Source organism: Hevea brasiliensis, chromosome 18 (genome assembly GCF_030052815.1).
Source record: "Hevea brasiliensis isolate MT/VB/25A 57/8 chromosome 18, ASM3005281v1, whole genome shotgun sequence".
Taxonomy (NCBI): domain Eukaryota; kingdom Viridiplantae; phylum Streptophyta; class Magnoliopsida; order Malpighiales; family Euphorbiaceae; genus Hevea; species Hevea brasiliensis.
Window position 1 is genome coordinate 6,253,184 of NC_079510.1, and position 20,981 is coordinate 6,274,164.

Consider the following 20,981-nt stretch of genomic DNA (forward strand, 5'->3'; position numbering starts at 1 on the left):
CCTCTGTCTCAAATTCAACTCTTTCTGGGTGCCTAGGTACTTCAAACTTTTATGATCTGTGTAGATGTAACACTTCTCCCCATATAAGTAGTGTCTCCAGATCTTAAGAGCGAATAAAATAGTTGCTAACTCCAAGTCATGTGTCGGATAGTTCCTTTCATGCGGTTTCAGCTGGGGCGATGCATATGCAATGATATTTCGATCTTGCATCAGTACATAGCCTAACCCATTGTGAGAAGCATCGCTGTAAACAGTATACTCTTTACCCGGGGTAGGTAAAGTTAGGACTGGGGCTTCAGTCAAACATCTCTTCAACTCATCAAAACTTTATTGACATTTATCCGTCCACTGAAATTTCACGTTTTTCCGAAGTAGCTTGGTCAAGAGAGAAGCCAACATAGAGAATCCCTTCACAAATCGGAGGTAGTATCCAACTAAACCCAGAAAAGTGCGAATTTCTGTGATATTTCTGAGTGGCTTCCAATTAATGATACGTTCAATCTTACTGGGATCTACCTTAATACCCTCTGTCGATACTATGTGCCCCAAGAAAAAAAATTTTTTCAGCCAAAATTCACACTTTGACAGTTTAGCGTATAGCTATTTTTCCTTTAGGGTCTGCAGCACAATCCGCAGATGTCTATCATAATCCTCTGCACTCCTCGAGTAGACCAATATATCATCAATGAATACCACCACAAACTGGTCAAGGTATGGTTTGACGATAGTGTTCATCAGATCCATAAATGCAGCTGGAGTATTAGTTAACCCGAATGTCATAACCAGGAACTCATAATGGCCATATCGAGTTCTAAAGGCAGTTTTTTGGATACTCTACTCTTGCACTTTCAACTGATAATAACTCGATTCAGGTCAATTTTGGAGAACACAGCTGCACCCCTCAACTGATCAAACAAGTCATCAATGCGAGGCAATGGATATCTGTTCTTTATTGTCACCTTATTCAACTGCCGATAGTCAATATATAAATGGAGAGTGCCATCTTTCTTAACAAACAGCACTAGCACTCCCTAAGGTAACACACTAGGGCAAATGAAGCCTTTGTCAAGCAGTTCTTGCAACTGCACCTTCAACTCTTTCAATTCTGCTGGTGCCATTCTGTATAATGTTATGGAGATTGGGTCCACACTAGGTATAATATCAATCTCAAACTGCACATCTCTTTCCAGAGGTAATCCTAGCAACTCATCAGGGAACACATCCGGAAAGTCACATATTGTAGGGATGTCCCTCAATTCTGGACTCCCCACTTAGGTGTCTATCACATGTGCCAAGTATGTTTCACACCCTTTTCTAATCATCTTCTTGGCTAGTGCAGCTGAAATAATGTTTGATGGCAATAATTGTCTCTCCCCGTGTATTACCACATCACTGTACAGAGGGAGACCAAAAGTGACTGTCTTCAGTCTACAGTCAATCATGGCATGATATCTGGCTAACCAATCCATGCCCAAGATGATATCATAATCTCTAAAGGGCATTTCAATCAAATCTGACAGAAAAACATATCCTTGGATCACCAAAGGACAATCTCTATACATTTTGTTGACTCTGATCTCTTGTCCTAACAGACTAGTTACTAGCACCTCAAAATCCATTTTGATACACGGAACAGCAAGGAAACTAATGATGCTAGCACTGACATACGAATGAGTAGAGCCCGGATCAAATAGTACAAATACATCTTGATCAGAGATAGAGAAGGTACCGGCCACAATGTCAGAAGTTTCAGCTTCTTCCTTTTTTCTCATCGTGTAGACTCTGGCCGGAGCACTACCTTGTTCTGACTTGTTTACTGTACCCTAACTGCCTAAAGTGCTACCTCGACCTCTGCCTCTACCTCTGCTAACTGGTTGTGAACCTCTGGTAGCAGAACTCTGAATAGATCCTTCTACAGTAGTAGGAGGTGGCCCAAATCTATGGGCACTGGTACAATCTTTAGCTAGATGCCCCATACCCCCGCAGTTAAAACAGGCTCTTGTAGCCTAGTAACATATCCCACCATGGGTCTTGCCACATGTCTCATAAGGGGAGGGAGGGTGAGAACTCCTAGTCATCTGCTAATCAGACCAAGGGGGTCTCTGCCCAGAAAATCTACCCTTACCAGACCTTCCACCTCTGCTTGATCCCTCAAATTTCTTTCTTTTTCCAGTATTGCCATAAGAACTTTGATCCGCTAACTTTCCACTTTTTTCTTTTTCTGATTTCTCTGTCTTTTCTGTTTTCTCTTTCACTGGTGCCCCTTCTGACTCAATTCTTTCTAACTCAAGTGCTTGAGAGATGAGCTCAGAGAAGTTATTATGTCTGAATCCAACCACTTGCATCCTCAGACTGGGCTTCAAGCCAGTTTCAAACCTCTTACATCTTTCTCTGCTGGTAGAAAGAAGATTCCCTGCATAGTGACTCAAGCGGGAGAACTCCTTTTCATATTCTGTCACTGCTCTATTTTTTTGCTTCAGACTTAAGAACTCTTGCAGCTTATGGTCCACATAGGCATTGGGGAGATACTTTTGTCTAAACTCTCTGATGAAGTCATACCATGTCAGTACTGGGGGTTCAATAAGCTATGGGGGATGGTTTTCCACCAATCATACGAATCCCGTTACAGTAGTGACACTGAATACTCGAATTTCAATTCATCTGTGCAGTGCAGTTTCTTGAACACTTTGTCCATTCTCTCTAATCACTGCTCTGCCTCTAAAGGGTCTACTGTACCCTTAAACTCTGTAGCCCCATACTTTAGTAGTTTATCATATTGTCTGGCTGGAGCCTGAGGTTGCACCACCGGTGTCTAAAATAGAGCTTGAGCATGCATACTTCCAGCCATCTTTTGGAACATCGTAGCCATCTGCTGGGCAAATTGTGCAGGAAACTGCAGTATTTGTGGGGCTGGTACCACTGAATCATTGACATTTTGAAGAGCTGGGGCTTCCTCTTATGTCCCAGCCTCTACAGATTGCTCAACTGAGCGGTCCCCTTCTTCCATTTCAAATCAGGGGTAGGATATCTCTTGGACAAATAACACAAGGAGATTTCCCTCCGTTAGTTTATATTTATAATGTAATGCACTGTATGTATCAAATAAGGACATTGAGCAATTGTACTTATCAAAGGAAATATACAAATTCACAAGTCAAAACATACTTTAAAAATTTGCTCTTATACCACTAAAACATGTCACACCTTACCCCTCTCTGTAAGGCATAACATAATCCCGTAGTATACCTAATGAATTACCTACTTCGTCTACCGATAACCCATTAAATATACTACAAGAGATTTTAAAACAATTTTCTTACTTTTTGAAAGTGGTGAGCATTTCTAGCAGGTATTAAAAACATTTAATTGAAGTTTAAAAGTTATGTAAAATTTTTGTCCATTTTTATTTTTACGCAAATTTTGAAAAAATTTCGGCACAGTGCCGGCTGTAATTGAGAAAAACGAAAAATTTTCACCTGTAAAAAATACTTCCAATTTATGCACTTCACTAAAATCAACTACCATCATAGATCAATTTTCAACTCAAATATCTTCAAAAATAATGCTAAATAATTTCATTCACATTCCATTAAAGAAAAATTAATTTACATTCATAAGTATAAATTTATAGCAGAAAATCCGAAAATAATATTATTACAGTTCTTGTACAAACTGCTCAAGACCAATTTACAATGTACACACGGTCATTTACATCAAAATAAAGATATGCAATAAGGGTATAATGTAATACCCGACAAAAGATCCAAGGTTACTCTATGATCCTTAGCAGCTCACTCGGCTGCTTTACTAGTCTCTCTACTTGCGACAGCAATAAAAAGCCATCACTGAGTACAATGACTTAATGGTGTACAACATACTAAAAATACTCCTTTATGTATAATTAAATCACAAATATCCAATTATAATGATGAAGTCAGTAAATAGATGCAAAACACAATTTTAAATTTTAATCAAAGCATTTTCGTTTCAAAAGTCACATAACAAACTTTATAAAAATACACAGTCATATCATGCCATCAATATAGTGTTTATCTCAATAGCCAGAGGCTTATGAGTTATACCAAGGCTAGCTAGCTCAAACTATGGGTATCCATTCAAATTTTTTATCTACTGGCACACACCTTAACACTTTAGCCAGAGAGGGAATTCAAAACTATTTCCTCCCACTAGTCATGCTAGTGAGGCATTCAGATATATGGTCATGATACTGTGGTTTCAAAACTATCTTAATAATTTTCTAAACATTTATTTGCAATTCATCACATACCACTAAATTTTTCAATAATTTAGGTCAAAAGCATATTGTTCCATTAAGTCACAATTTCCAATACAAATAAGTCACAATTTATTCATTCAAATAATTTGCCAAAGAAAATTTACAGAAAAATTTTATATTTTACACAAACCTCGTGCGAGTCACCTTTAGGCCTTGACTCGGTGATTCAGATTCTTTTCCTTTATTCTTTTCAACTGAAACACATAATTTGCTGTGTTTTAGTATCACAACTTATAATAAATCCAATAATAAATAAATTCATATCTATTTAATTCTAATCTTAATATGCTTAAAATCATGTTCTTAAAAATTTATATTTCGGGGTTACTATTCATGACACTATTTAAGTTAAAATGTTCACTTTCTCATACTTAATAGGTATGTGAATTCTAATTACACCCACATACCACATTTTGGGTGCCTAATTTGTTGGTTTTGGTTGCCCCTTCAATTTTTAGGTCTCCTAATGACAATTTCAAAATTTCAATTTTTGTGCCCTATATTGCACTGTTCCATTGGCCTATTTACTGTGAGAATTTGGCTAAGTGTCCTTCATCAAAGTTGTTCCTTATTGTCTTATCTTTAATTTTCTTTTTGAATCACTCAATTTGAAGTTTTGTAGCCCAAGATATGATCATTTGAATAAGGCTTGCCGGATTGGTTCTTAACCCAAAATTCTGGGCTTATTTAGGTTCTGGTAGTTTTGGACAAGTAAATTTGGGTGGCAAAATGACTTGGTTATAGGCAGAATTTGGGTTAGTGTTCTTCATAAAAGTTGTAGTTCTATGTCATACCTTTCCAATGCCATAAAAATCAGGTCATTTGGACTTGTCTAGCCCAAGTTATGGCCAAATGAACAGATTGGTCATTTTTATACAGTGGCAGTGCACATTACCCGGATTTGACTTGATTGTTCACTATTTAAATGTCATTTTCTGGGCATGGTCTCTAAATGAAAATTGTGTCTTTATGTGTCTAATTTCATTCTCAGTTGGCCTCACACAATTGGATTGGTGAATTTCAGTTTTGGTCCCTGAAAGGGACCTAAGTCAAGCTGCTAGATTGGGACCCTAACCAATCCGAATTGCTTTTCAATTCTACCAATTCCAACATATCAAAAATGACCCCAATTAACTATTTCTAACCTCAATTAAGGTCATTTGCATCAATTGACCATTTCCTTCAATTTTTCTCCCAATTTCAAGAGGCTTAAGAACCCTAATTCCTCAATTATGTAATCTAATGAAATTAAAGTGCATAGATTTTGTTTACATGCTTAATTAAACTAAATTAACACTTTAATTCCATCAAATTCATGCAATTCCATTTCCTCCTATTGCTGGCTGAATTTTCCATTTAGTCTCCCATAATGGTTTTTATTTGAATTTAAGTTAAATTCTAAGTTAACTTAACTAAAAACATAGAAATTAAACAACAAAATTCAAGTTTACTTACTAACCTCAACTTTGAATTCTAATTCTCCAAATCTTCACTTTTCTTCCTTACTTTGTTTCTTCAATCTCCTTATCTACTTGCAAAGTAGGGTTTATGGGGAAATTTTAGAGAAATTAGGGTTAATTTATGGGATTGAAAAGCTTGGATCAAGCTTTAATGGTGGTTTTCATGGAAGTTTGAGAGAGAATTGGAGAGAGAGGGACGGCACAAATTGAGGAAGATGAAGCAATTTTTATTTCTTTTAATTTTATATGTTTTTATGTTAATTTGACTTAGTAAAAAATTTAAGGAATTCAAAATTTTATTTTGACATCATAGATGATGTCATCATAGTGATGTAAGAATTCCTTTTCTTTTCTTTTTCTTTTTTTTTTATAGTTTTTTAATTTAATTCTCTATTTTGAAATTTTCATTTCTCCAATTTTATTGAACAGTTAGGTCAGGAGTCACCTCTAGGGGTGAATTGACCGAATTGCCCCTCGCCGGATTGATCCGGTTTGCAAATAATCCGGTATTTCTTCCGGAGTCCTAACCTAATTATTTGACCTACTTATCAACTCTTTTATGTGATTTTTTCTTTTCCACTAGGTTTGCAATAGTTCTTAGGACCGCGGCGTCATATTTTCCTATTCAAAATCAGGGTTAGGACTGACCTCGCAGTCACTTCCCGGTAAGGTCACCCATTGCTGTGACTCCCAGCTCATTTAACCTTTTATGTTGTGTTTTTCTTATTTATACTTATATATCTGGCAATCACTAATTATTTACATTCAGGGCTTATCTAGGTGTCTTAGATATGGTTCTAATCCCCTTAATTGTCTAGACCGACGCCGGTCACTGGAACAGTGAAATATACTAAGCTATGCATATAGGGGTGTGACATATTTAAAATGTTCAAAATGTATTTAAGAATGAAAAATGTTTTAAGAGTTTTATTCTTTAAAAGGTTTAAAGAAGTGTTTTGGGCAGAAGAAACTTTGGCAGTCGAAAGATAGATTTTTAGCAATCGAAATCCTTTTTTGGTGCGAATGCCCAACTGAGCAGAATCAATTCTGGCAGCCGAAAGTCTCTCGACTATCAAGGGTATAAAAGGCACAACAACTCATTTTCAACTCAAACCACTTAGGGTTTTTTTTCTTTCCTCTCTCTCTTAACTATTAGAGCATATAAGGAACTCTTTAAAGTGATCCTTTGAGTTTTTGAAGATCTAAAGGTGGATTCTTCTATTTAGCTATGTGGAAGAGTTGATTCAAGTTTTAAAATCTTAATTATCTCGCCTCCAAGCTCCAAGAAAAGATGTAACCTTTTTTTCTTCTTAATCTAATAGATAGATCTAAGAGAGTTGATGATAAATTAGGTTTCTAAAGTTTTAATTTCATAAAAAGTTATTTTAAGTTAAATTTTTAGAAGTTTGTGCTATGTTGGATTGGGGAAAACATAGGATTTGAGCTTTTTAGAATGTATGTGGGTTTTAAAAATATTTTCTAGTTGTTCTAGGCCCTAGAGATGTATATATATGTTGGGATTGTATTTTGAAACTTTGAAATGAGTTTGGGTGTTGATGGGAGAAGGGATCTATAGGTTTTTTACTTGGGAATTCTGGAAATTCCCAGGTTTGGCTATCAAAAGCCAGAGATTCGATAGCCGAAGCTTGCTTTTCTCAGAAAATCTAAAAATTTTTTAGGTTCGACAATCAAAGTCCCAGACTTTGACAGCTGCAGTGGCTATTGCCCAAAATTGGGTACTTGATGTCCAAGGTTCGGCAGCCGAAGTTCAAGTTCTGGCAACCGAACTTGGTTCTGCCCACTTATTTTCTCTTTTGATTCTAAGGTTCTAAAACCTGATTTCATAGTTCTTAAAGGCTTAGAATATGATGTTTATGTTATGTATAGAGTTTTAGAGCCTTGTATAATACTCTACGGTCCGATTTTATAGGATCAGGCTTGAGGGACTTGAAAGAGTAGGGATCTAAGGATAGTTCCAGTTCGAGTAAGGAGGTTGATAGGTTACAAAAGGTGAGTAACTCTAACCTTGATAAAATGAAAACTATATACAAATAATTAATTATCATCCTCATACATAATGTCATATTTTATTTAGGATGTATGTATCTAGAACATGAAGATGTTGCATAATTGCATAAATTACTGTTGGTGCATTAATGGATATTGGATGACTCATTACTCCCCCCATGTTATGTTATGTAACGTTATGTATGTTATGGATCCATAAGTAAATTCTAAGGGGAGATCTTGACGTTGCCCTTCAAGGGAGATCTGATAATTGCCCCTGGGTACATAACACAAGTTATGTATAAAAGAAAAGTTTAAAAAGTTATTGGTGATAATGTCCATCTTACGTGAAATATTTGTAATGTGAAAATCACTGTGAATGATGCATTGCATATGTATGAATGAATGATAAAATTAATAATGGTTAGCTTATTCACTGAGCTTGTGTAGACTTACCCCATTCTCATAACCCCTAGGTATAGGGTTGCGGGACTAGAAGAATTCCTTAGAGAAAGAGTAACAAGGGTAGTCTTAGTCTTCCCTTTAAGTATGATGTACGAGTAGATGAACATGTAATTTATGAATGGATAGTACTGTGCTAGTGATTAAAGAAAATATGTCATGTTGTTTTAGTATAATGATGTATATGTATTGTGTAAACCCTTTTGAGTGTATGTATGTTAAACCATTACACTTTGGAACTTTTATATGTTAAGGTTCAAATTAAGAACCATTATTATATTATAAATGTTTATGCATGGATGAAAAGACTAATGTGTAATGGTTTAACATATGTTAAGATGGTGAGATGTAGGAATATATGTATGTTTCATTGGTTTCAGGCTTGCTACGAGTTTCAGCAGTTTTAAGTTTACCCAAACCATAGTGCTGTTAACAGCTCCTGATTTGGATCGTTACACTCTTACATGCACTTCTACCCACACAATATATTTATTGATTAACTAATAATGTTATAAAAAAAAGTATTAATAATTATCGAGCATATAAAATTTAAAAATCAAATTATTTATAAGTAAAAGTTTATTAATATTATCATAACAAATTAATAAATTTTTTATATTGAATGAGTAATGTTAGATATTTTATAAATAGTTGAAATTGTTATTATATAGCATTTATTAATTTAGTAAAATATTAAACAATGATAATTGTTATTTGGATTTACATTTAATATAAATGAATAAAAAAATTAATAAATAAATGTTGAAATAATCTAATTAAAAATAAATGGAATGATTTATAAAAATTAAATTAATATTTAAGAAATATGACATTAAATAATTAAAATAAATAAAACTAAATATTTTCAATATAGTTTTAATAATTAATTGTATAAAATTTTGATCATTACTCTATAATAGTTAATCTCTATTAATTATTAAACAATTAATTAAATTGGAGAGAAAAAGTTATAGTTAAATAATAAAATAAAAATAAATAATCACAAAAGTGAAACAATTAGTGAAACAACAAATATTAAAATTTTATCTAATTTTTATATTGAGATTTAATTAATTTTTTAGCATATAGACAAAAATTTAATTATCTTCATATATATTAAAATTTAATTAATTTTTTTAAACATAAAAATAAAAATGAAACAATTAGTGAAATACAATAATAATTAAAACCTTTTGTTTTTTTTTTTTGAAGGATATGCTTTTGCGAATTTATTGTGTAATTATGTGAAAAACAGGTTAGTAAGCGGGGATTTTGTAGTCAACTAAAGACTTTTACAACAGTACCTTGATGCATTAAATTAACAAATATTAAATAATAATAATTTTCAATTATTTATAAAATATTTAATATTCTTCATATACTATAATAATTTATTAATTTTCTATGGCAATATTAATAAACTTTTTCTTATAAATAATATTTGTTTTTAAAATTTTTTATTCTTTATAATTATTAATATTTTTTTATATCACATTATTAATTGATTAAACAATTGCACTGCATGGATGCAATTATTAATAATAAATTTTTATTATTTATTTATAATTTATGTATAAATATTAGATAATAACTTTAGATATATTTAAAAAATATAAAATTATATAATAAAATAATTGGCGCTCTCTTTTTATACAAAATTACAAATATAGGATTCAACCAATGCTTTTGTATGCGTAAACAAATCCTAGAAAATGCTCGTTGGTCTTTATCAAAAGCGTGAATATTGATTTGATGGATCATTTACAAATAGAAAGAATGACTCAAGTGAAATTTGGTGGGATCACTCTGACGTTTAATTGAATTTTTTATTTAATAAGAACTTATACTTGATTAGGGTTTCAAGAGATATTTAAATGGATGAACTCTTTTTTTTTTAGTGGAATTTATAATTCGGGCCCTTCCTATTTTACACTTTAAATCTCGAATTTTAAAAATTAATTATTTAGTTTTTGATTTTTGTATCATATTAAACTTCAATTTTTAAATTTAAAAAATTAATTATTTAATTTCTTTAATTTTAATATATAAAATAATTTAATTTCTATAATTTTAATATTTAAAATAATTTTAATTTACAAAAAGATTAAATTATTCTATATATTAAAATTATAAGTATTAAAGTATGATACATTATAAAATTTAGAGACTAAATAATTAATTTATCAAAATTTAAGGATTAAAGTATAATATAATATAAAATTTAGACATTAAATAATTAATTTTTTAAAATTTAGAGACTAAAATATAATATAAGCAAAACCCAAAGATCAAATTATAAATTTTCCTTTTCTTTATATTTATCCTTTTGGGGATATGACAAACTACTCTCCTGGTTATGGGATAAATTTTGACAACCGTCCCTGAACTTATCTAGTATAACATTATAGTCCTTCAACTAAAAAATGTAACATAAAACCCCTTCAACTTAAAAATGTAACATAAAACCTCTTCAACTTAAAAATTTTACACAGTAAAATCCCTCTAACCTCTAATTGTCGGTTTTTCAGTTAGACGTTGATCTGAACAGTTCTAGCATGGAGCTTAATCAATATTCCTCTTTTCTCTCTCAAGTTATGTATAAATTGAATCATTTTTCTCACTGTAAATAGAATGATTTTTCAGGTGCAGAGAGAATAATTTTACAATTTGAATAAGTGAGGAGAGAGAAATATTGACTAAGAGCCCGCGGGAGTTATTCACATCAGTTTTCAACTAAAAAATCAGTAATTGAAAGTTAGAGGGATTTTACTATGAAAAATTTGAAAGTTTAGGGAGTTTTATATTACATTTTAAAATTTAAGGACTGTAGTGTTACAATCATATAAATTCAGGGATAGTTATTGAAATTTACCCCCTGGTTATGATACGTTTATATTCAAATAAGGAAGTGGGCGTAATTTGGCACATTTGAACCTATTATAGGTTTGGCAAAGAGGTCAGATCCTGGATTGAATCGACATTGATAAAAATTAAATTTAGAATCGGCTTGAGTCAATATTGATTCGAGGCCCTTAATTGGAAGTTGGAATTAGTTTTGATTCCTCTCTAGATCTTAAATCAAAACCAGATCAAAACTAATTTCAAATTATTAATTTTGGCTCAATTTAAATCATTTTTGAATAAATAGCCTTTAAAAGGTGCCACATGGACCAAATCATTTTTCAACAAGAACTAAAACTGTTAAAAATTGAAATCAGAATCAATTTTAAACTAAATCGAAAACCAAACTGCTCGTTTTAATTTGGGTTCACTCCCTCCTCAGAACATAAACCACCGGCACTGGCCCAAATTAGACCGATGGTCAAGCCTATCCTTTGGACATTGGGCTGTAGGATATTTAGGGGTGAGCAGATTTCGGTATAAATCGAAAAATCAAACCGAACCAAGTCAATTCGATTTAATCGGTTTGATTTTAAAATTTAATCTATTCGGTTCAATTTTATATTATAAAAATTTCAGTTATTTTAGTTCGGTTCAGTTTTGAAGAGAAAAAAATCTGTTAAACCAAACCAAATAGTAATTTTATATATTCAAATCGAACCAAATCGAACCGAATCGATTTTTGAATTGATTTATTTTTATGGGAAATTTATGAATTATATTTAATTATATATATATAAATTGTTTAAATTCATTTATTAATGTTTATTAGGTTCAAACTAAAGTCAAAATTAGACCAAATAACTTAAAAATCAAGTCTAAATTAAAAAATAATAAAAAATCAAAACCGATCGGTTTAAACTGACACCGAAATGAAATAGAGCGGTTCGATTTGATTCAATTTTTTATTTATTTCGGTTGAGTTCGGTTAATACAATATGTAATTCGGTTTTCATTATTTAATTCGGTTCAGGTTAAACCGAATGCTCACCCCTAAGGATATCTCGTAAATACTCTTATTAATATAGAAGAAAGAACTTTTTATCTCCAGAAACATAAATTAACCAGATTTAGTGCTTGTTTGGCATTGCATATGGAAAGTCAAAATTATTTTTCTGAATAAAAGTATAATTTTAGATGCTGTTAAAAAAAGTTTGAAAAAAATTATTTTATTATTTTAATGTTTTTATAACTAAAATTTTCAAATTTAATTTTAAATTATTTTTCAATATTTTCTAACTAATATATTTAAAAAAGTTATTTTTTCAACAGTAATACCAAACAAGTCCTTATTCAGCTGAAGACCATAGAATTTTCTTTCTTACTCTTCTTTCTATTCTTTGTTCTATATTTATTGTTTTTCACTGATGGGTTTAGGATTAGAATTAAAAGAAGCTGTTACTGATTTTTGTATTATAAAGAACTAAATTCTTAGCAAGGTGCTTGATGAAAATAATATCGAATATTTTAGGATTATTCCTCCGCATATTAAATAATTAAAATAGGATTGTTAATCAATTAATTTGAATTACTATTCATCATGTGATTGCAAGAACGTTTAACTTACCAACCAATCTTCGATATCTACCAGATCCTTTAATGGCTCTCCCTATGCAGAAAGCAATTGCTCATTTGGATCAATGGGGACATCCACATTTTAGTCTCTTCCGGCATATATATGTTCAAGGCATATTTCACTCATATATTGGTTAAAACTAGCTAAATGCTTGTGATATGCACAATTTTAATATAAATAAAATTTTTTAAATATCTAATTTAAATTTTAATATTAAAAAAATAAATTTTTTAAATATCTAATTTTTAGACTTGAAGTCATTAAAAAAATAGTAAAAACAAAAAACAACGTTCCCATATCATCCATTCCAAACATAGGATATATAAAGATTCAAGTAGCTTCTATTACAACTTCATTGGATTAGAGAATAAAAGTGTTTAACAAAAGGTCTTGTATTGTAAAAAATCCAAACATTTAGGATTAATGATGCCAAACAGACCTTAAAGAGTATGTAATTTGAAATACAAGAAAATTACCAGATGATGATTTAAGAAGGTAGTAATGTCCTCAATCCTTCAATGTTGAGCTTAGTGAGATGAATCTCCTGAGGAAGGAGACGATAGTTGATACCCAGATTTTCAAATATTTTCTTCAACTCCAGAATTAGCTCTGATATGCGAGCAGAACGTTCACCATAGTTTTGATGGTTGATGGTGTGCTGCACATACAAAGCCATTTTCAGAGAGTGTGCATTCTCTATTTCTTTCACTACCACTGAATGTTTTGGGTTCCAATAGCTTGGCTTGCTCTCAATGTACCTGCACTCACATAACCATCATCTCAATGTAGCTGCATTCACAAAATCACCTTAGAAATGAAAGGAGTTTGCTTACAATTGTATGGCCTTTTTAAGAGCAACAATAGTCTCCATTGATGTGGAAAGATCAATAGCAAAATCAATGGCATCACCCATCTCTGGACTTCTGTAGAAGTTGCTGATGGGTTTTGTGAGCAAAACTGCATTTGGGTAATAGATTTTCTCCATATCGTAACGAAGAAACACCGTTGTTAAGATATTCATCTCTTCTACAATCATCTACAAACGGTGGTCAAACTAGAAATTTAAAATTGGAGAGGCCATATTGAAGTAAAGATGACAACGAAATAACTTGCATATTTCAAGGATTGAATGAAAATTTTTGAATTTTAAGAGCTATGAGGAAGGCTTAAAAAAAATATTTCAAGAATAATGTGAAAATTTTTTACTTTAAAAAGCCGAATAGATATTTTCAAAGTTATTTATATAAAGGAAAATTATTATTTAGTATCAGCATTTTAATAAAATTAACTATTTGATCCTTATATTTTGAAAAATATACAATTTTATCGCAATATTTTACTTCCGTTGCATTATTGATTAGTCCCTCCATCAATTTTTACATAGTCAATACTGTCAAACTACTATTTAGTTTCTCTCTTTTAATAGAACTAATTAGTTAATCCCTATATTTAAAAAAAATATATTGACAGAGGGACAAAAGTAAAATATAATAAATAAATAGTGTATTTTTCAAATACAGGACTAAGTAGTTAGTTTTGTTAAAATATATGGACTAAATAATTAAAATTTATCTTAAATTAGTTAAACTTATCTCAAAATTGATTATTATTAAACGAATAATGCCAAGCCTGTTTAATTTTATATATTTAATTAATAATCTACATAAAATATACTTTTTATTTATAATTTAAAATTTAAAAAATTTAATAATTCTATAAAATATTCAAATTCTATTTAATTAAATATAATATATAAAGTTTTTAAATATTACTATAAAAATATGTATTCTATATTTAATTAATTATTTATATAAATAGATTTTGTTAATGGATATCCAATGTATAACATCAAAACATGATTCAAACTTAAACTCACCCCAATTCTAATTATAAACTATATAAACTAATTCTATTAGGATTTGGACGGGTTGGATACCCTAAAATACTCTACTTGTTGATATTCTTAGGTGGAATCCACATATTGGCTTTGAGATTCAAGAGTTAAAAAAAAGTTTTCACAAAAACACCAATTTAAAATTAGTACTATAGGAAAAAAGAAAAATTCAAAAAAATTACAGTTATTTTAGTGTTTTCATAATTAAAATATATTAAATTTAATTTTAATATTTTCCAATTATGATATTTAAGTAGATATTTTTCTCATTTAAATAAGAAAATTCCATAAAAAAATATTAATTGATTGAAATTATTGAAAAGAGAGGGAAAAATAAACACAAACCTGAACACCATCAATAACGCATCGATCTCCAATATCAAAAGGGTGCATAATGAAGACAAAAATGATAGATTCAAAGACAGTCTTGCACATATTTTGAAAGACGACACCCAAAATGACGAGTTGAGTAGCCACGAATAAAACAATCTTCATTGTTGCTAAACCCATCACCAGTAGAGTAACCACTATTATAATCACTGCCACAATTGAACTTGCTAGCTTGTGAAGTTGTTGCACTGCTGTTTTTGTATCATTCAGTGAATGTGCTAGTGATTTTCTCTCAAAATATGCTCTTACCTGTTTTTTCCCAAAATTATTATTATTATTTTGCAACACAAGCTAAGAAATTTTTTTTATTTGATTTTAATTTTCTTATAGTTTTTCAATTTTAAAAAATTAATAATTACGGTATAAAATCATATATTTATAAAATGTATTTGATTTAATTTGTAAATCGATTAAACTTACTTATAAGTAGAAAATCATAAATAAATTGGTATTTGATTTGATTTATAAGTTAAAAATCATAAATAAGAGAGTGATTACTTATGATTTATTTACTTATTTAAAACTACTATTTGATCAAGTAATAAAAACTATATTATCCTAATAATTTTTAAAAATATAAAGACTATTATCATTTTAATAATCATAATACTCAATGATATATCATTTTTTGTCATTTACAAATTGAGTTCCTTTCAAGTACTTTTTGACCAAATAGTTAAGCTATTTAAAAGTTAATTTTAAATACTTTTACTAAACAATTAATTACTTATTTCTAAATTAACTTATAAGTTAAAAAATACATTTTAAGTCAAAAGTTGAAAGTAAGTAGTTAACCTAAACACTCTCTATAATCATTGTTACAGTTTAATTTGGAGCTCTAATCCAAAGTTGAAATCAAACTAAAATTGGTATGCATCGATTTGATAGAAACTAACAGGTTTGACCCGATTTCACATTCAAAATCAAGATTTTCTTTTAAAAAAATTAAAAGAATTTCAACTTTTAGATTTGATCAATTGAGATTGAATTAGAACCAAATTGAGACCGAATCAGAATCAAATCAAAATTAAAATCGAAATATGAAACTGAAGGGTCTTGGCAATATAATTCCGATCCTTTGAACTACTAAACGGAAACTGCCGTTTTCGAATTCCAAGCTAGGCTGGACAAATGGCCATGACTATATATATATATATATATATATATATATATATATATATATATATATATGTAGGAGCTAGTGGAAAAGCATGGAGTAGAAGTGAGAGTTGCAACTTACCACCCAATTCCTGAATGCTGACTTTGAAATTCTTCCAGTCTCAAGGGCTCCTTCAAAGAGTGGAAATATTGTGTGAATTTCAATCCTCTTTAAAAACCTCATAAGATCTTCCTCTTCAATATACCTTCAAAATAACACAATTGTTTTCTATTATGGGATGTTTATGCTTGCATCCAAACTTTAAACAAGCCCAACAAAACAACTATATAAGTACGCAGTAGTTTTATTATGAAAGTTGATTATGGTAGGATCTGCTCAGCATCCACTTTAATCAATAGTTTTAATAAAATTATTATATATATAACGATTACATTGAATAAATTCTTTAAGAATGTTTTCAATAAAAAGTTAAAAAATAAGAGTTAAATATCACCCTTATAAGTTTTAACTTTTAAAAAAAGGTAATTATTTACCTATTCATTTCAAGGTTAACATTTAACTTCTCGATAGGTTATAAATATTAATGGATAAAAAGTTAACCTACTCTTTTTAAGTGTTCAAATAATATTAATAAGAAATTAAAAGTTACAAGGGTAATAATTATTTCTTATTAATCTTGTGCCAAACGCCTCCTAAGAGTCATTGCCCTTTATACAACTATATATATTATGGTACTCTATTCATGCAGCAAGTATGATGTAGACAAAAATTTCTGTATGTTTACGGGGGAATAGATATGTCATTCGCTTTTTAGATTTTCAATACACCAAATAACATCTTAGAATTGCATTCAATTCTAAATATTGAGATTTGTGAAAAATTAAAATGTTTGACTAAAATAGCAAATTACATAAATATTTAATCTTCTATATCCGATTATTCATTAAAAAAACGTGTTAAAAAAAATGTCTGCTGAAAGCGATACATATTGAAAAATTAGTGGTTCATAAATTCTTAGAAGAATGAAGGAACAACCACTTTGAAGAAGTGGGGGACTATGTATGCACCATCAGTGATAGAAAATAATGTCATGCGCAACAACAATAACACCACCAAATACTAGGTGATGCCCTTTGGACCACATGAGCAAACACAACCAAACCAATTCTCCATTAGATAGAGACATACAGGACATGCACTTTGGATCTGATATGTGGTTGCTTTTAGATTTCAGAATATTCCTACTGTTTCCAACAATTTTGCACCATATCAATTTCTTTAAATGCTTTACAGCTTTATCAAATTGATTTCAATAAATACTGAAATCATTTTCAGAGTTATAAAGTCTCAAATTTGAGTTTAATCAAAATCAGTTGTACTAAAAAAAGAAGAAACAAATACTTAGCAAAGTACTGTTGAAATTTGAATCAATGTTTAAATATTAGATCGAGTTGTCTACGCCATGTTACTACTCTCAAGAGTAATAAAAAAAGAATGTAGAGAACTATCCCCAAAGAGTAATCTAATTCACCAAAGAGCCTTCTATAATTAGGGTAGTTATTAGTTCTTAAATTCTATCAAATTCTTTCTAAAATATTGACTTAACATTTATAGTATTAGGTTCATCAGAGATCTTCTTGTCACGTTTTAATCATCTCTACTTGAGGAACTCTCTCTCTCTCTCTCTCTCTCTCTCTCTCTCTCTCTCTATATATATATATATATTAGGTACATTAATAAAAAATATTTTGACTGTGGATGCATGACTCTATATATTTATATGCAGAAAGTTCATCAACTTTCTTGATATTTCTTCAATTATTTTTTATTAGTTGTATCCCTCAAAGTTCTTTAAATTAAGGCTAAATTTCAATTAATAATTAATTCCTTCAATATGAGAGAGAGAGAGAGAGAGAGAGAGAGAGAGAGAGAGAGAGAAGTATTACTTGGCCCCTGGTTTTGCTACGTTTTTGAAGATCCGTTTGGCAGTGTTCCTAGCCTCCCACTCGCTAGTAATCTCCGATTCCGCTTTGCCAAAATCATCAACAGTTTTGGAAATCGTCGACAACCCTGACAACCTCACGTAGTTCACCAATCTTTTCATACTCCATGCAGAAGCCGTCTCCTCCATGCTCAACTGCCTCAGCTTCTCCACATCAATTTTTCTTGATGAGCTGAACTTCTTCGATTTCAGCTCATTTCTTGCCTCCTTCCACTTCCCTTTCTTCTTCCAACTTGCAGGCAGTGATTTCGATGCAGAAAAATTATGTGTTTGATTCGTTTCCTGAGCCAGTTCATCCATTGGAGGACCAGAAAGTGTATCAAGAATGTAATGGTGGAAAACGATTTCTTTCATTCGATCGAAATATGTGGTAACGTGGAAAGATGAAGCTAGCATTTTCACTAACACGATCTTCACAAGCCAGATTGTTGCATCTAGCAATACTGCTCCAAGTGCTTGGAAGACCTTTCTCAGGATCTTGTTTTTCTTGTGAATTTCTTCATTGAACATGCAAGTCCATGCAAGAAGAACAAGACCTAACCAAACACAATTTTGAATGCTCTTCCTTAGTCCATAAACGAAGTACAATACCTTCTCTCTGAGCATGAAGTTTCTTTCGATCAAGAACACTGCAAAACCCATCACCCAACCAGAAACTAAACGACCACAAAAGGTTACCATAACCATTAAGCACCATTTCCAGATTTCAAGACCCCATTTACGCATATTTTTGACAGATTCTATCGTAAGAGAGCAGAGCAAGCAAGTTAATATCATAAAAAACATTACCCACTCAACCACAAGTCTCCAAGGGACCTTTCTCTTTTTCTTTCTACGCTTTTGATCAGGCCTCACTTCTCCATCATCTTCATTCCACTCATCTTCATCTTCGTCGTCATCATCATCACTATCTTCATCGCCATCGTCCATCGTCGAAGAATAGTAGCCTTTCTCGATCAAGGGTTCCATATTGTTGGATGCAGCGGTTGTTTTCTGGGCAGTATAAGAATAGTTGTACTCGATGAATCGAGCTTTGGGTTTCGAGAAGCTGAGACGACGAAGGTTTTTGGTTGTGTTTTGGGATTTTTCTTCTTTAGTGATGTGGTCTTTGAGCTCAGTTTCCATTGATGGAGTTTTAGAGTTTCCTTGATCAATTATTAGAACCACATCAGACTTTGCTCCTTCCATCTCTCTCTCTCTCTCTCTCTCTCTCTCTCTCTCTCTCTCTCTCTATCGTTTTTGAATCTCTCTAGCGGCTATCCTATCTATATATACAGTGCGATTTTATTTTTTTGTTAAATTAAATTTTCCCTTCAAAATTAAGTTGGATGGTTACACTTTCTATGATGAAATGATTCAATCAGGTTTGTTTGGGTTATGTAAACAAACCGAGCTGAGCTGAAGAGCTCAAGATTGGTTAGTCAAAATTTTCTCAATTTATGTTAAACTCAAGTTGAATATTCATAAGTTTATGCTTGACTTGCTTAGAAAATGAACTCTAGATGAGCTGGGCTAGCCAAATTTTTTTATCAAATTAAGTCTCAAGCAGCTCGGGAGTAGCTCAACTAGTGAGTTTTAGGTTTATGATTATAAAGTATAAATTACATAATTTTGATTAGTTCTCATATAAAAAATTAAATTTAAATTACAAATAAATATATTTTAATAAATATTTTTATATATTGATTATACTATAATTTTAAATAACATATTTATTTTAGAATATTCATATATAAAATAATAAATATTTATAATATAATGAAGTATAATAACTAATATAAATCTTTTTACAAATTAAACGAACCTATAAATGAGCTAGTTCACGAGTCTTAATGAGCCAAATATTATAAAATTCGAGTTCAGCTCATTTATTAAACAAGCTTAAAAATCAAGCTCGACCTCGACTTATTTTCTAGACGAGCCGAACCGAACCAACCTTTTATTGAGCCAAGCCTTGAGTAGCTCGTGAACAGTTTAATTCAATTACAACCCTAGTGACTAGGTTTAGGTTTGAATAATTTAGATTTAGTTTAGGAAAATTATAATTAGTCTCAATAGTTCAACAAAATTAACTACTTAAACTCTCTATTTTGAAAAATACACTATTTGGTCTCTCTATTTTGAATCTATTAATTTTGTGGTCTATCCCGTCAAATCTAGGTGTTATTGAGGGTTTAGAAGACTAAAATGCACCTCCTCCTTAATGTAAAGACTTAAGTACATAAATGTGACTAAAACTGATTAGGGATTAGAAAATTGAAATCCCTAAAATAGATCCTCTCCTTTCACTATCGTGATTCTCTCCCCCCCACCATCGTGATTCTTTCTCCCTCTCACTGTTAAGATCGTTCCCACTTGGTTTCCTATGTTTAATCTCACCGTCTTTACCACTATACTTCATAAGTGCGGCGCTTTGTTATTGTCCTTTGATGGGTTCCTTAGGTGAATCCTTCGATGGGTTCCTCGATTATTTTCAATTAGTGGTTCTTTGGTGTGACATAACATTAAAGGTAAGTTTTGTTCCCCAAAAATATCTGGAAAGGACAGTTTCAATATTTTCCATACCTAATCCTTTGTATAAATGTTAGTGTTAGAGTCCAAGTCCAATTAGAATCAAGAAGTATAATTAATTTAGGAAATATAATTAGTTTAGGAAGTATAGTAGAATTTAAATTATGAAATTTAATAATTAGAGCCCTAAAATGACTAGATTTTAGTAGTTTATATATATGAATAGTAGGTTGGCCATTATATGGAATGTATTGCAGAGAGCCCAAAAAAAGTAGAGAGCTGTGTTGAATTCCATGAGTTTTATTTAAGTGATTTTGAGGGTGAGAAAAATAATTAGTGGTTATAATTATTTTTCCTTGAC

General features: G+C 30.9%; 1 protein-coding gene across 1 annotated transcript; it reads right to left on the reverse strand.

Moving 5' to 3' along the window:
- Nucleotides 1-13,032: 13,032 nt before the first annotated feature.
- On the reverse strand, nucleotides 13,033-19,324 carry LOC110647177 (mechanosensitive ion channel protein 10). The gene is made up of 5 exons (XM_021800921.2): nucleotides 18,054-19,324; nucleotides 16,228-16,351; nucleotides 14,943-15,236; nucleotides 13,537-13,739; nucleotides 13,033-13,461 (listed from the first exon to the last, which is right to left on the reverse strand). Exons 1-5 carry the CDS (start codon nucleotides 19,295-19,297, stop codon nucleotides 13,191-13,193), a joined length of 2,136 nt encoding a protein of 711 aa, XP_021656613.2. The 5' UTR covers nucleotides 19,298-19,324; the 3' UTR covers nucleotides 13,033-13,190.
- Between the last annotated feature and the right edge of the window lie 1,657 nt (nucleotides 19,325-20,981).

What these genes read in the sequence shown, in the direction of transcription:
- LOC110647177 (XM_021800921.2), bottom strand. Translation starts at nt 19,297, where the DNA reads ATGGAAGGAGCAAAGTCTGATGTGGTTCTAATAATTGATCAAGGAAAC. An exon ending in CAGCATTCAGGAATTGGGTG is followed by an intron (nt 15,237 to 16,227) that starts GTAAGTTGCAAC and finishes GGGAAAAAACAG; the next exon opens with GTAAGAGCATATTTTGAGAG. An exon ending in CTTAAAAAGGCCATACAATT is followed by an intron (nt 13,462 to 13,536) that starts GTAAGCAAACTC and finishes ATGTGAGTGCAG; the next exon opens with GTACATTGAGAGCAAGCCAA.